Here is a 15831-nt window from a genome sequence, read left to right on the forward strand (position 1 = left end):
TTCCAGTACAATAACATGCACATCCAATACAATGTCATGCACATCCAGTACAATGACATGCACATCCAGTACAATAACATGCACATCCAATACAATGTCATGCACATCCAGTACAATGACATGCACATCCAGTACAATAACATGCACATCCAATACAATGACATGCACATCCAATACAATGTCATGCACATCCAGTACAATGACATGCACATCCAGTACAATAACATGCACATCCAATACAATGACATGCACATCCAATACAATAACATGCACATCCAATACAATGACATGCACATCCAGTACAATGACATGCACATCCAGTACAACAACATGCACATCCAATACAACAACATGCACATCCAATACAACAACATGCACATCCAATACAACAACATGCACATCCAATACAACAACATGCACATCCAATACAACAACATGCACATCCAATACAACAACATGCACATCCAATACAACGACATGCACATCCAATACAACGACATGCACATCCAATACAACAACATGCACATCCAATACAACAAAATGCACATCCAATACAACGACATGCACATCCAATACAACAACATGCACATCCAATACAACAACATGCACATCCAGTACATCAACATGCACATCCAGTACATCAACATGCACATCCAGTACATCAACATGCACATCCAGTACATCAACATGCACATCCAGTACATCAACATGCACATCCAGTACATCAACATGCACATCCAGTACATCAACATGCACATCCAGTACAATGACATGCACATCCAGTACGATGACATGCACATCCAGTACGATGACATGCACATCCAGTACGATGATATGCACATCCAGTACGATGACATGCACATCCAGTACGATGATATGCACATCCAGTACGATGACATGCACATCCAATACGATGATATGCACATCCAATACGATGACATGCACATCCAATACGATGACATGCACATCCAGTACGATGACATGCACATCCAATACGATGACATGCACATCCAATACGATGATATGCACATCCAATACGATGACATGCACATCCAATACGATGACATGCACATCCAGTACGATGATATGCACATCCAGTACGATGACATGCACATCCAGTACGATGATATGCACATCCAGTACGATGACATGCACATCCAATACGATGATATGCACATCCAATACGATGACATGCACATCCAATACGATGACATGCACATCCAGTACGATGACATGCACATCCAGTACGATGATATGCACATCCAGTACGATGACATGCACATCCAATACGATGATATGCACATCCAATACGATGACATGCACATCCAATACGATGACATGCACATCCAGTACGATGATATGCACATCCAGTACGATGACATGCACATCCAGTACGATGACATGCACATCCAGTACGATGATATGCACATCCAGTACGATGACATGCACATCCAGTACGATGATATGCACATCCAGTACGATGACATGCACATCCAATACGATGATATGCACATCCAATACGATGACATGCACATCCAATACGATGACATGCACATCCAGTACGATGACATACACATCCAATACGATGACATGCACATCCAATACGATGACATGCACATCCAGTACTTACATAAGGTTGTGTTTGACAGGGAGATGTGCCAACAGACAGGACTGGAGGCCTCAACCTGGGTACTGCTCTCAACATACCCCGGGGTAGAGTGTTCTCTACCTTCGTCCAGAGTCATCGTCGTGCCGCCAAGGATCTTTGTGATGTCTTAATGAGTAAGTACAAACATGCAAATTAATATTGAATGGAATTTTTTTTAGACATTTTTTTTTCATTTCATTAAAAAATGAGTTTCAGTAACCACGAGAAAATAAAAGTTACCTTCAGTTTATTACCTGACCACTGGGATACTTTTATTGTTACTGGGATACTTTTGTTACTGGGATACTTTTATTGTTACTGGGATACTTTTATTGTTACTGGGATACTTTTATTGTTACTGGGATACTTTTATTGTTACTGGGATACTTTTATTGTTACTGGGATACTTTTATTGTTACTGGGATACTTTTATTGTTACTGGGATACTTTTATTGTCACTGGGATACTTTTATTGTTACTGGGATACTTTTATTGTCACTGGGATACTTTTATTGTCACTGGGATACTTTTATTGTTACTGGGATACTTTTATTGTTACTGGGATACTTTTATTGTTACTGGGATACTTTTATTGTTACTGGGATACTTTTATTGTTACTGGGATACTTTTATTGTTACTGGGATACTTTTATTGTTACTGGGATACTTTTATTGTCACTGGGATACTTTATTGTTACTGGGATACTTATATTGTCACTGGGATACTTTTATTGTCACTGGGATACTTTTATTGTCACTGGGATACTTTTATTGTTACTGGGATACTTTTATTGTCACTGGGATACTTTTATTGTTACTGGGATACTTTTATTGTCACTGGGATACTTTTATTGTTACTGGGATACTTTTATTGTCACTGGGATACTTTTATTGTTACTGGGATACTTTTATTGTCACCGGGATACTTTTATTGTTATTATTATTATTATAATCAAAAAGAAGCGCTAAGCCACAAGGACTATACAGCGCTGCAGGGCAGGAAGGAAGCGAGGGCATCAGGTGGCAAAAGGGAGATGGATGAGCAACAGGTTACGGATAACAGCGGGGCAGTGGATGGTGAAAGGGTAAAGGGCAGCAAGATACTTTTATTGTTACTGGGATACTTTTATTGTCACTGGGATACTTTTATTGTCACTGGGATACTTTTATTGTTACTGGGATACTTTTATTGTCACTGGGATACTTTTATTGTTACTGAGATACTTTTATTGTCACTGGGATACTTTTATTGTTACTGGGATACTTTTATTGTCACTGGGATACTTTTATTGTTACTGGGATACTTTTATTGTCACCGGGATACTTTTATTGTTACTGGGATACTTTTATTGTCACTGGGATACTTTTATTGTTACTGGGATACTTTATTGTTACTGGGATACTTTTATTGTCACTGGGATACTTTTATTGTCACTGGGATACTTTATTGTTACTGGGATACTTTTATTGTCACTGGGATACTTTTATTGTCACTGGGATACTTTTATTGTTACTGGGATACTTTTATTGTCACTGGGATACTTTTATTGTCACTGGGATACTTTTATTGTCACTGGGATACTTCATTGTTACTGGGATACTTTTATTGTCACTGGGATACTTTTATTGTCAGTGGGATACTTTTATTGTTACTGGGATACTTTTATTGTCACTGGGATACTTTTATTGTCACTGGGATACTTTTATTGTTACTGGGATACTTTTATTGTCACTGGGATACTTTTATTGTTACTGGGATACTTTTATTGTCACTGGGATACTTTTATTGTCACTGGGATACTTTTGTTACTGGGATACTTTTATTGTCACTGGGATACTTTTATTGTTACTGGGATACTTTTATTGTCACTGGGATACTTTTATTGTTACTGGGATACTTTTATTGTCACTGGGATACTTTTATTGTCACTGGGATACTTTATTGTTACTGGGATACTTTTATTGTCACTGGGATACTTTTATTGTTACTGGGATACTTTATTGTTACTGGGATACTTTTATTGTTACTGGGATACTTTTATTGTTACTGGGATACTTTTATTGTTACTGGGATACTTTTATTGTCACTGGGATACTTTTATTGTCACTGGGATACTTTATTGTTACTGGGATACTTTTATTGTCACTGGGATACTTTTATTGTTACTGGGATACTTTTATTGTCACTGGGATACTTTATTGTTACTGGGATACTTTTATTGTCACTGGGATACTTTATTGTCACTGGGATACTTTTATTGTTACTGGGATACTTTTATTGTCACTGGGATACTTTATTGTTACTGGGATACTTTTATTGTCACTGGGATACTTTTAATGTTACTTGGATACTTTTATTGTCACTGGGATACTTTTATTGTTACTGGGATACTTTTATTGTCACTGGGATACTTTATTGTTACTGGGATACTTTTATTGTCACTGGGATACTTTTATTGTCACTGGGATACTTTTATTGTCACTGGGATACTTTTATTGTCACTGGGATACTTTTATTGTCACTGGGATACTTTTATTGTTACTGGGATACTTTTATTGTTACTGGGATACTTTATTGTTACTGGGATACTTTTATTGTCACTGGGATACTTTATTGTTACTGGGATACTTTTATTGTCACTGGGATACTTTTATTGTTACTGGGATACTTTATTGTTACTGGGATACTTTTATTGTTACTGGGATACTTTTATTGTCACTGGGATACTTTTATTGTCACTGGGATACTTTTATTGTCACTGGGATACTTTTATTGTTACTGGGATACTTTTGTCACTGGGATACTTTTATTGTCACTGGGATACTTTTATTGTTACTGGGATACTTTATTGTTACTGGGATACTTTTATTGTCACTGGGATACTTTTATTGTCACTGGGATACTTTATTGTCACTGGGATACTTTTATTGTCACTGGGATACTTTTATTGTTACTGGGATACTTTATTGTTACTGGGATACTTTTATTGTCACTGGGATACTTTATTGTTACTGGGATACTTTTATTGTCACTGGGATACTTTTATTGTCACTGGGATACTTTATTGTTACTGGGATACTTTTATTGTCACTGGAATACTTTTATTGTTACTGGGATACTTTATTGTTACTGGGATACTTTTATTGTCACTGGGATACTTTTATTGTTACTGGGATACTTTTATTGTCACTGGGATACTTTTATTGTCACTGGGATACTTTATTGTTACTGGGATACTTTATTGTTACTGGGATACTTTATTGTTACTGGGATACTTTTATTGTCACTGGGATACTTTTATTGTTACTGGGATACTTTTATTGTTACTGGGATACTTTTATTGTTACTGGGATACTTTTATTGTCACTGGGATACTTTATTGTCACTGGGATACTTTTATTGTCACTGGGATACTTTATTGTCACTGGGATACTTTTATTGTCACTGGGATACTTTTATTGTCACTGGGATACTTTATTGTCACTGGGATACTTTTATTGTCACTGGGATACTTTTATTGTCACTGGGATACTTTTATTGTCACTGGGATACTTTATTGTCACTGGGATACTTTTATTGTCACTGGGATACTTTTATTGTCACTGGGATACTTTATTGTTACTGGGATACTTTTATTATCATCATTGGAGTACTTTTATTATCACTGGAATACTTTTATTATCACTGGAATACTTTTATTATCATCATTGGAATACTTTTATTATCATCATTGGAATACTTTTATCATCATTGGAATACTTTTACCATTGGTTACAAACTGTCTCATAAACTCATAAAGTTCACGTCATATCACAAAACAATAATTGCTATTTTCTTCTTTGTGTGTTGATAATTATCTATAACTATGTTCACTCTGGAAACATTTCGCCAGCCAGTGACTTCTTCAGTCCAATGCGGAGAAAGATGGAAGATGAGGAGGAGGTTGAGGTAAACAGTCTTCTAAACCATTTAATCACATTATTCAAGCATGTTGTTTATATTCAGGAACTTCGTCGCCGATCCAGCTGATAGAACTGGCCGGCCGGCTGAGGGATCGACTCAATGAGAACCTGTTTATTTATGCTGTGTCTTTCGTCATCCTTCATAAACAGGTAATAATCTTCTTCAACACGTTGCCACTGGACATAGTCTTGCACCATCTTGTTCACTGGGACATTTATAAAAGTGTTTTAAGGCAAAGACTTGAATATTGTGAATTATCCGAAAATATTTGCTTCAGGTGATGCAAGTACAGTGAGGTAGATACACCAGATATGACAATATACCAGGTATAACAATACCGATAAATATTGGAATAAAGGTATGTGCAAAATTAAAGGACATGATATTAGATTTATCGCCCACAGGGGACAATAATCAAATCGAATTTAGCCTAACCTAATCTACGTAAAATATATCGTGTGTGAAAACCTAGTGTTGCTGCACTTTTTCAATAAAAATCACAGAAAAGAGCAAATAATATATACTGGGCAGAGATCAGACATCAATAAGGACTAAGAATAGAGTAGAAACATAAAGAATATGAAACTAGCAAGTTTTGACATTACAGTTCTCTTCCCCAATGTACCCACCATGTAAGCAGTGACCATATTATGTAACAAGGTCACTAACGACACGACTCTCTGGGATCCGAGCAAAATCTGACATCGTATCAATTATAGTTGCTCTTGTTTTACGGAAAATAACTATAGATTGTTTAGGAATGACCACTGGTTTCCCCCCCCCCCCGTGCCGGGTTATATGTGGAGCACCTGGAATCACTGTATTTCAAATCCCTCATCTCCAGCAATATGTCCGTATTATTTAGATAACATGTTGACTTTTTATCCCTGAAGACTCGACATCAACAATGTGATAACCAGAATCATCAGTGCAGAACCTTCCATTAAATTTACTCTCGATGAGAAAAGAGGAGAGTAAATTTCAATTCTTGTATGTCCTCCTAGGCACAGTGAACGTATTTTCCAAGAATACTCTAAACCCACGAACAAGGACGCCCTGGTACATCTTTTTTTTTCTGTCACGTCGTTACACTCATAGTAAAAGAGGCGTCGTCATCAGGTTCTTCCCGAAAGTCCATAGGATTTACAGCCCACAATCCTCAAAGAGCGTGACCACATTTTAGAAATATTTACACACTTCCAGCTTCCTCTAAATTTTACGTGAGTGAAGAAAGTGTGGCTACCACATTATCAACACAGCCACAGAGGAACGTTAAGTAGCCAGGTGTGTTATTCTGTCAGTGAGCAAGGTGGCCAGTCACGTTGTTCAAACTCTAGCTAATCACAAATTGAATGCGACTATCAACTCGTCATCCATCATTAAAGATTTGTTAAACAAGATACCTATCAGGGTGGCTGAGAATATGCCATCCTTTGTGGTGGATGTGGTAAGGTTTGTGTGAATAAAACAGCCAGAACTATGGATGAAAAACCGATGTGTCACAAATATGCGTGTTGCAGAGACAACCTAGAGAGCACCTGCTTAGTTCATCACGACTCAGGACACCCGATAAGTGGACAGAAACTTGGTTATTGCTAAAGGAAAGGAATCTGCAGAAACATCGCATTGTTGAGTCATCACTGATCGCGACATCCAAAACAGTGGCCCTAAGCTTTGGAAATGTTAGCGTACTGTCCTCACTAGACTGATCTTACATTGTGGCGATGAAGGATTATTATTATTATTAAAATCAAGGGGGGAGCGCTAAACCCGGAGGATTATGCAGCACCTGGGGGGATGCAGAAGGCTTTCAGGCTTAATTCGGGGAACTGGAGCACAGATCCAACTCCCTAAATCAAGAGCCCCTCACCAACATTAAGGAACCTTCCTTGAGGGGGGCGATGAAGGAACAAGTGGCTCGCACCAGCACCTAACCTCGTCGTACTGACTCCACATGATTCGCCCAACCTCTGACTTTTATATATATTCTGCATTTTTCTTTTCACTATACTGATAAAGCCTCCAACGAGCTGAACCTCTAAAACAATGTCCTAAGTTACATATGTATCTTTATTCAGTGACGCTACATGACAAGTCAGTTGATTTGCAACTCCATTGTTTATTTTGTTACCTCTGTATTCATTGTTAAGGATATTAAAATTTAGTTGAATTATTTCATCTTTCATATGTTTTAAACAGAATTTCTGTCGTGTGATAATGGCGACAAAATCCATAGCAAAAGTTGAAAACTCTAATTATTTCATAAGAATGCATAATAAACATGCTTTTTCCCTCAGACATCACTAAATAAACAAATTTGTTTAGGGTGGTAATGCTTATCGGCCCAAAATTTCTATTTGATTTCATCTGTTCATTCATATTCATTTGCCTTCATATTTTGTATTTAGGAATTTCGAAATCTTCGTCTGCCGTCGATCGTGGAAGTGTTTCCGCACAAGTTCGTGCCGGCTGAAGAGCTGACGAAGATGCAAGTGACGGTGAACAAACTGCCCCCTAACCAGGTGTGTATAAATCTTGCATAGGAGCTCCTGGGCACGGATGTATACACTAAAAGGTGTATGCCTCTCAGTGTACCAACACTGAGAGTTTGATCCCAATTTTAGGGATTAAAGTATTAACCATACCCCCGGCCGGGATTGAACCCGCGGTCATAGTCTCAAAACTCCAGCCCGTCGCGTATTCTTGACTGAACAGTTTACATGTAGCCTTAACGACCCTCGTGTACTTGACACGCATTAACTATTGGTTTACAATAACACACATAATAGCAGTGTGGTAGGGAGGCAAATATAGACAAAAAAAAATGTCCTTATTTCAGTGCAGCATCTTATTACACAGCGTTTTCCTTGAAGGTGGTTTCTCTCAGGTCATACAGAGGGACTCACCAACCTTCCTTACATCCTCCAGCTGGTGAGATGTAGTGATGCCAAGGTAGGTGCAGGATGTCACTAGTTCAGGTCCTGTTGCCAAGTGTTGTGATGACGAAAAGAGGAATGAATCTGAAATGTCACGAGATTAACGTACATGCCTGTTTACGTTGGATGAGCCTTGCTGGGGGACGCAGGGAGGGAGAGGTGGTTGTGGGTCGGGGGTGATTGCTATGCTGAACACATCCTGGTTCTGATCTATGTTGTTACGAGTTATAAGGGCTGTTGCTTCCAGTTTCACAGCTCCTGGTCCTTTTAAAAGTGTTGATCTATAGATCCTAGGCCTCTTGAAAGTGTCAAGCTACAGGTGCTAGGCTTCCTGAGGATACTGAGCTGAAGATTCTAGATTTCTTGCGGGTGTTGGCCTTCTGCTTCTGGTCCTCTTGGGATGTGAAAGAGGGTTGAACTTAAGTTTATAGGTCTCCTTACGGAGTTGAACTTTAGAATCTCTGCCTCTTGAGGGTTATTAAGTACAAGAGGCTTCTGTTATGGGATCACACAACAAAAGATTAGTTTAAAGGCCACTTAATTTAAATGCAATCAATAATTCGCACCCAAGATATTTTTAACTTTTACTAAAAGTTTAGTTGGCAGAGGTCAAGTTATATCTCGTCTTTAACTTGTACCTTATTCACTCCGGTGGAAGACAAAATGTAACTCAGAGTAATTATAATAAATCAGTCAATACAGGTCTTTTTTTAATTTCTTTTGAGGTTGTGTATGTCAAATATATTTATGGAGTTTCTCACACATTAAATTATGCAGGAGAAACAGTGTGACTGAACCATCGCCATTTGGCCAAGATTCAATGATCCAACTTGTGTTGAATATGTATGTTGAAGCTCAATTACTGGAATCATGAGCGTCAGTAGTATGTTATAGATGGGCAAGAGGTGCATAATGAAACCAAACAACAACGTACAGGAAACCTATGTCCTATAAGCCTATGGAACGACCAGTACACTCCATATTGGAGACGCATATGCAACAGTCAGGTACCTTTATTTCGAAACGTTTCGCCTATACAGTAGGCTTCTTCAGTCGAATACAGAAGAGTTTGGCAGAAACAGTAGAGATGTGAAGACGATGTAATCAGTCCATCATCCTTGAAGACGTAGTTTTGAGGTGGTCAGTCCCTCAGCCTGGAGAAGAGTTTGGCTCCATAGTCTGGAATAGTGTGAAGTTTAAGCAGCAGTATGGAGACTTATAAACTGTCAGTATTATATACTATTTTCATATTCACTCTGTCAAGACACTGCAACAAAACCGTCTCTTTGTACAGTAAACACCTTTGACAACTTTTTCAAGTGAAAAGCGATGGATTTGAGAGGGACCTGACCTCTCAATGATGACCTTTCTTACACTAGTGAACTGCATCTCACTTTCCGACAGTATATAAGTCTCCATACTGCTGCTTAAACTTCACACTGTTCCAGACTATGGAGCCAAACTCTTCTCCAGGCTGAGGGACTGACCACCTCAAAACTACGTCTTCAAGGGTAATGGACTGATTACATCGTCTTCACATCTCTACTGTTTCTGCTAAACTCTTCTGTATTCGACTGATGAAGCCTTCTGTGTAGGCGAAACGTTTTGGAATAAAGATACCTAACTGTTGCACATGTGTCTTACTTATCTACCTGTCGGCATTATACACTATTTTCATATTCACACTCCATATTCTCTCTCATCTAATGGTTATAATTATAACCAGCGGAAGGCCTCGATCAGATAACCAAAAGCTCCAGCTGCGGGTTATCACATGACTGAAGTCCCACGTCACGTAACACTTGATCTCCTTTCTGACAAACCTAACCTAACCACACTCCATGTACCACCTCATTCTCAACACCACTTGTGATTTTTCACTTTTATATTGTGCCCACATTTACTATTTATAAAAAAAAAATTGTTGAAAGGCATATTTACACAATCCAAGCTAAAGTAGCTTATGTTAACAATCCCAGTCAAGTCTATTGTTTTAGTTGGTAAAGAATAATTAGATGAATATTTTAAAAACGGCATTTGTTAGGTAAAAAGGCCAAATGTCCAATTAATGCTTCATTTTTTATTGTGACAATGTTTCGCTCTCCAGGAGCTTTGTCAAGCCGGCTTGACAAAGCTCCAGGAGAGCGAAACGTTGCCACAATAAAAATGTCTCGTAAGTTACACGTGTGTTTTTTACCTGACATATTGTCGGTAATTCTACCAACATTGTTACAACAATTAACGTAATAGATTTCAAAGCTTTTATACAAGAAAATAATGATAAGTATTATGAACTAATTCAATGTGATTTATATTACTGAACAATTTTCCTTTCAGAGTAGAAACTGTATTGTGTCAACACCAGCAACCAACAACACTGTTAGTCGGTTAGGTTAGGCAAGATTATCATGAAACAGGACAAATGTTTCCTGACGCGGGTCTTAGTCACATGATAACCAGCAATTGGAGCTTGTGGTCATCTGACTCAGTCCTTCCACTGGCTTACCAGTCCACTTCTTTAAATATTATGGAATTAGTTTCTTAAAATGTGATCACAAACTTCAATTAGTAATATTTTTGTTGTCCCTGCTTATAGGAAGCACAATTGGTGATCGAATACGGACCTGAATTTGCAAGCACCAACCTGAAGCCCGAACACCGGGTGTCATACTGGAGGGAGGACTATGGTATCAACTCTCATCACTGGCACTGGCACCTCGTCTACCCTGCTGAGATGGATGTTCCCGGGGACCGTAAAGGTGAACTCTTCTATTACATGCATCAACAAATGGTCGCCAGGTAAGAGGTTCGCTACTCGTTTTTTTGCATTTCCTGCCCGAAATGCTTAGGCATGCTAGTGGCCTTCTTTGTAATTAATATTTTAAAAGGGAATAAACATTGTCATTGTATGTTAGGTTCTGTGTCTACCCCCCCCCCTCCCCACATTGAGGTTTTAACTTTATTTTGTGACTGGAATGTAGATTTTTTTCAAAACGCGTCATAAAAATCATGTGAGATTTTTGAAAACTTTGTATTTAATGAAGGAAAAACAAATATTCAAATGCCTTGCCAAATATTCGGAGGCAAAGACGTGAGAATAAAAAAAATATATGTATATATATATTTAAAGTTACATTCAAACTCGGTGAAGCAGCTCCGCTTGACCTCTCCCAGGTACGACATGGAAAGACTCAGTGTTGATCTCAACCGTGTGGAAAAGCTGGAAAACTGGCGAGTGCCCATCAGTGATGGCTACTTCTCCAAGCTCACTTCTAATAACTCCGGCAGAGCTTGGGGTACCCGCCAGGATGACTCACTCATGAAGGTTGGTGCGTGTGCGTGTGTGTGTGGAACACACACCCATCATGTTATTATCATGTCTAATATAATAATAATAATAATAATTATTATTATTATTATTATTATTAGTAGTAGTAGTAGTAGTAGTAGTAGTAGTAGTAGTAGTAGTAGTAGTAGTAGTAGTAGTCCTAGTAGTATTACTATTATAATCATATTAAGAGCTAAACAAGAAAGGGTCATGCAGCAGATGTCATTATCACAGCAGTATCATTATTGCCGTCATGGGGAAGCACCAAACCCGTGAAGGCCATGAGGGAGGTCATGAGCTGTGATCACAGATGGGGAGACAGTTCACATTCCATGGACAGGAATATTAGAACCTGGCCTTGCTACACTGTCACAACTTTAACATGTGGCTGGGAAGTCACCGTTCAAGTGTTATTTGTATTGCTAGCGTATATTATTTATCTGTTTTCAGGATTTCAGACGTACTGACTTCGGACTGGAATTTATAGACATCACTGTCATGGAAATCTGGATGTCCCGACTAATGGATGCCATTCATCAAGGATATATGATAAACGTAGGTATCCAGATGAGAATTAGACACGTGCAGAATCTGGACATCTTTATTTGTAGACGTTTCGCCATCCAGTGGCTCTGTTAATACAAATTCAGTGAAATAATGGGAAAACTGTAGAACTATACACAAAACTGGCAATTAGTCCCTCAGCAATAGAGTTCTACAGTTTTACCATTATAGCCTTGACTCACGAAATCGTAATGACACGATTGCATACAAACCATCGCGGAGTCTATCCCCGCCCGTGGTATGGTTTATAGCCTTGAATTTGTATTGATAAAGCCACTGGATGGCGAAACGTCTACAGATAAAGATGCCCAGATGTTGCACATGTATCTAATTCTTCAATTTTGTCTGTATTGTATACCATTCATGTACAGCGAGCCTAGTCTTGCTTCAGTGGTGGGTTAAAACGTTTGCTTCTGTAGTTTCAATACACATTAATGCTGAAACAAATATAACTGAAAGTAATTAGAGGAAAAAACTTGCAAAAAATTTAAGCTGAATAGGTAATGACAGTACGCTTGAACTCCCCTAACAGAGAAATGGTGATAGAGTCCCTCTCTCGGATAACGTCACAACAGGAAAGTTAGGGATTGAAATCTTAGGAGATGCGTTTGAGGCAGATGCTTCACTAAGTCCCAACGCTCTGTTCTACGGTGATCTTCACAACCTGGGCCACTTAATGATTGCCTTCACTCATGACAACGACGGTGCACATAAGGTAACTAAACCTTTTTTTCTATCAAAGTATTACCTATAGAGGCTACGTTGTTACGTAGCCTCGCCAACGTCTGTTAGTCTGACGAAGGTTAATGGTCCAAGTCGGACCAAACGTCGTCATAATTTTCACCCTCCTATGTGCGGGTTGTTTATGTATCAGAGGTTTTGGTGTGTGTGTGTGTGTGTGTGTGTGTGTGTGTGTGTGTGTGTGTGTGTGTGTGTGTGTGTGTGTGTGTGTGTGTGTGTGTGTGTGTGTGTGTGTGTGTGTGCGATGCTTGCCTCTGCTTCTAAGCAGCGTCTGTTGCAAGCAAACATCACAGGTTTTGAGTAATAAAATGAATTGGTCAAATCTAGGTGAAAATTATGGTATGACCAAAACCTTAAAATTTTCATTTTTTTTTTTCTACAAATAAACTCTATGCGCACTTCTGGGTACATCGCCATAACACAATGCAATTCCGCAAACCCATACAAGTGATAGTATATTGCACCATTACACAAGATAAATTACAAGGTCAAGCTTACATATTGGTGCAGTAAGTTAAGGAACAGTGCGCATTACTTAGCTGTCAGGAATCTAAGTAAAAAAAATCAAGCAGAGATTGAACCACCAACAAACGAAGTACCCAAGTGGCGTCACAGTGGCTAAGTTCCAGTAGCAGATAATAGTAAGTTTACACACGACCTAGCATACTGAAACTAAGTGTTACTCGTGAAATATTGTGCGAAGTATGTGTTTGTGTGTGAGGAGGTGTTTATGGATACTCTGAAAGAAAGCTAAGAATGTTTATGGATTCTATGAGCGAAACTTAGTGGCCACCTTTCCTCCCAGAAGCAAAGATAACAATTACGTTAATACGAGATTCAGCACTAGACAACTCACTGAACATGACAGCCACAATCTCAGTAAAAAAAGTCCCCATACGACATAGTGTACAAACAAAACCACTCTTGTTACTGACCACAATGACACTGAGTAAAAAAAAAGTAACAGTAGATAGTATGGGAATACCGAAGTTAATGAAGGTACATCGACTTCGGTAATGCCAAACGAGTCATCAGGGAATGTAACCCTTGTAGTAAATGTTGTTAGAGTCATCACTCATCTCAACCTCCAGCATCATAACACAAAATACAGGGTTAATCCTCAGATTCGAAATACTCTCAAAAGGCATTCTGCCCAAGCAGGAAGGTAAGGTAAGGTTTGTCAGGAAACAAAACAAGTGTTTCCTGATGGTGTATTCCAGTCGAAAATCCACTCCAGTCCTGGCCTATTTTTATATAATATCTTCGATTTTAATTAGCAACAGATTTTACCTTCACCAGCTCCTGCTGCAGGTCATCTTATGACCTGCAGCAGGAGATTTTGGTCATCTGACCGATGCCTTCCGCTGGTTTACCGGTTTGCCCTTTAAAAATTTTGGTTATGATTATAACCATTCAGTACAACTCCCAAGCAGGACGTATCCATCCAACTTAACGCAGCTCACCTCGCTCGTCTCTGTTCGGATTGAAAAAAAAGGCTATTGCAAAAAAGTATACCCCCTACCAACTGAGCGTCATGTTGTTATACAACTGGTATAACTGTGTGAAGCTGATGGGTAGTGTTATGCCCCACTCCATGAATTTCACAAATTCGTGAATAACACTACACTCACACACACATTTGTATTAAAATGCACCAAAATGGTTAGGCCATTTACCTTTATTACTCCATCTCCACTACCCCCACCCACCCTATCCCCATATTTCCATCTTTACTCGTCCTTCCTTCCTCATCTTACCAAAACTGGTCATAACTCGTATTGAAAACATCCCTGGCGAGAGTAATGTCTTCTTAATAAACGTTTTAAAATCCGCATACGGATTTGTTTACACCATTTCTTTAATTCATTCTTACAGGGTATAGTAGGTTCCAGCATCTGTATTAATACATTCTTACAGGGTATAGTAGGTTCCAGCATCTGTATTAATACATTCTTACAGGGTATAGTAGGTTCCAGCATCTGTATTAATACATTCTTACAGGGTATAGTAGGTTCCGGCATCTGTATTAATACATTCTTACAGGGTATAGTAGGTTCCAGCATCTGTATTAATACATTCTTACAGGGTATAGTAGGTTCCAGCATCTGTATTAATACATTCTTACAGGGTATAGTAGGTTCCGGCATCTGTATAATACATCCTTACAGGGCATAGTAGGTTCCGGCATCTGTATAATACATCCTTACAGGGCATAGTAGGTTCCGGCATCTGTATTAATACATTCTTACAGGGTATAGTAGGTTCCAGCATCTGTATTAATACATTCTTACAGGGTATAGTAGGTTCCGGCATCTGTATAATACATCCTTACAGGGCATAGTAGGTTCCGGCATCTGTATTAATACATTCTTACAGGGTAGGGTAGGTTCCAGCATGTGCTTTAATACATTTTTTCTGATTAATGTTATGAACTGTACATCATTCTAAACAAACCTTATTTCTAAATCCTGCTTTGCAGTATATGTTACCTATAAATAATCGTGATACCCTTTATCAAGGCTTTTTTTTTTAGCAAACAATACTTGTTCTCCATTAATCCTAAGGTCATCTAATCTATTACTGTTTCAATTAAAATCTTAGCTATAATTTCTATCTTTCATGATCTTCTTACAAATATATTTTACGGCTA

General features: G+C 38.5%; 1 protein-coding gene across 2 annotated transcripts in view; it reads left to right on the top strand.

Moving 5' to 3' along the window:
• Nucleotides 1–15831, top strand: part of LOC128698903 (phenoloxidase 2) — a 63223-nt gene that overhangs the window by 22845 nt on the left and 24547 nt on the right. For both annotated transcript variants that reach the window (XM_070096951.1, XM_070096950.1), the window contains exons 3-9: nucleotides 1650–1782; nucleotides 5655–5761; nucleotides 8021–8134; nucleotides 11145–11347; nucleotides 11723–11873; nucleotides 12327–12431; nucleotides 12973–13155. In XM_070096951.1, coding sequence (XP_069953052.1) covers nucleotides 1650–1782; nucleotides 5655–5761; nucleotides 8021–8134; nucleotides 11145–11347; nucleotides 11723–11873; nucleotides 12327–12431; nucleotides 12973–13155 — 996 coding nt within the window. The remainder of the gene's footprint in view (nucleotides 1–1649; nucleotides 1783–5654; nucleotides 5762–8020; nucleotides 8135–11144; nucleotides 11348–11722; nucleotides 11874–12326; nucleotides 12432–12972; nucleotides 13156–15831) is intronic.

This window comes from Cherax quadricarinatus, chromosome 55 (assembly GCF_038502225.1).
Source record: "Cherax quadricarinatus isolate ZL_2023a chromosome 55, ASM3850222v1, whole genome shotgun sequence".
Lineage (NCBI taxonomy): Eukaryota > Metazoa > Arthropoda > Malacostraca > Decapoda > Parastacidae > Cherax > Cherax quadricarinatus.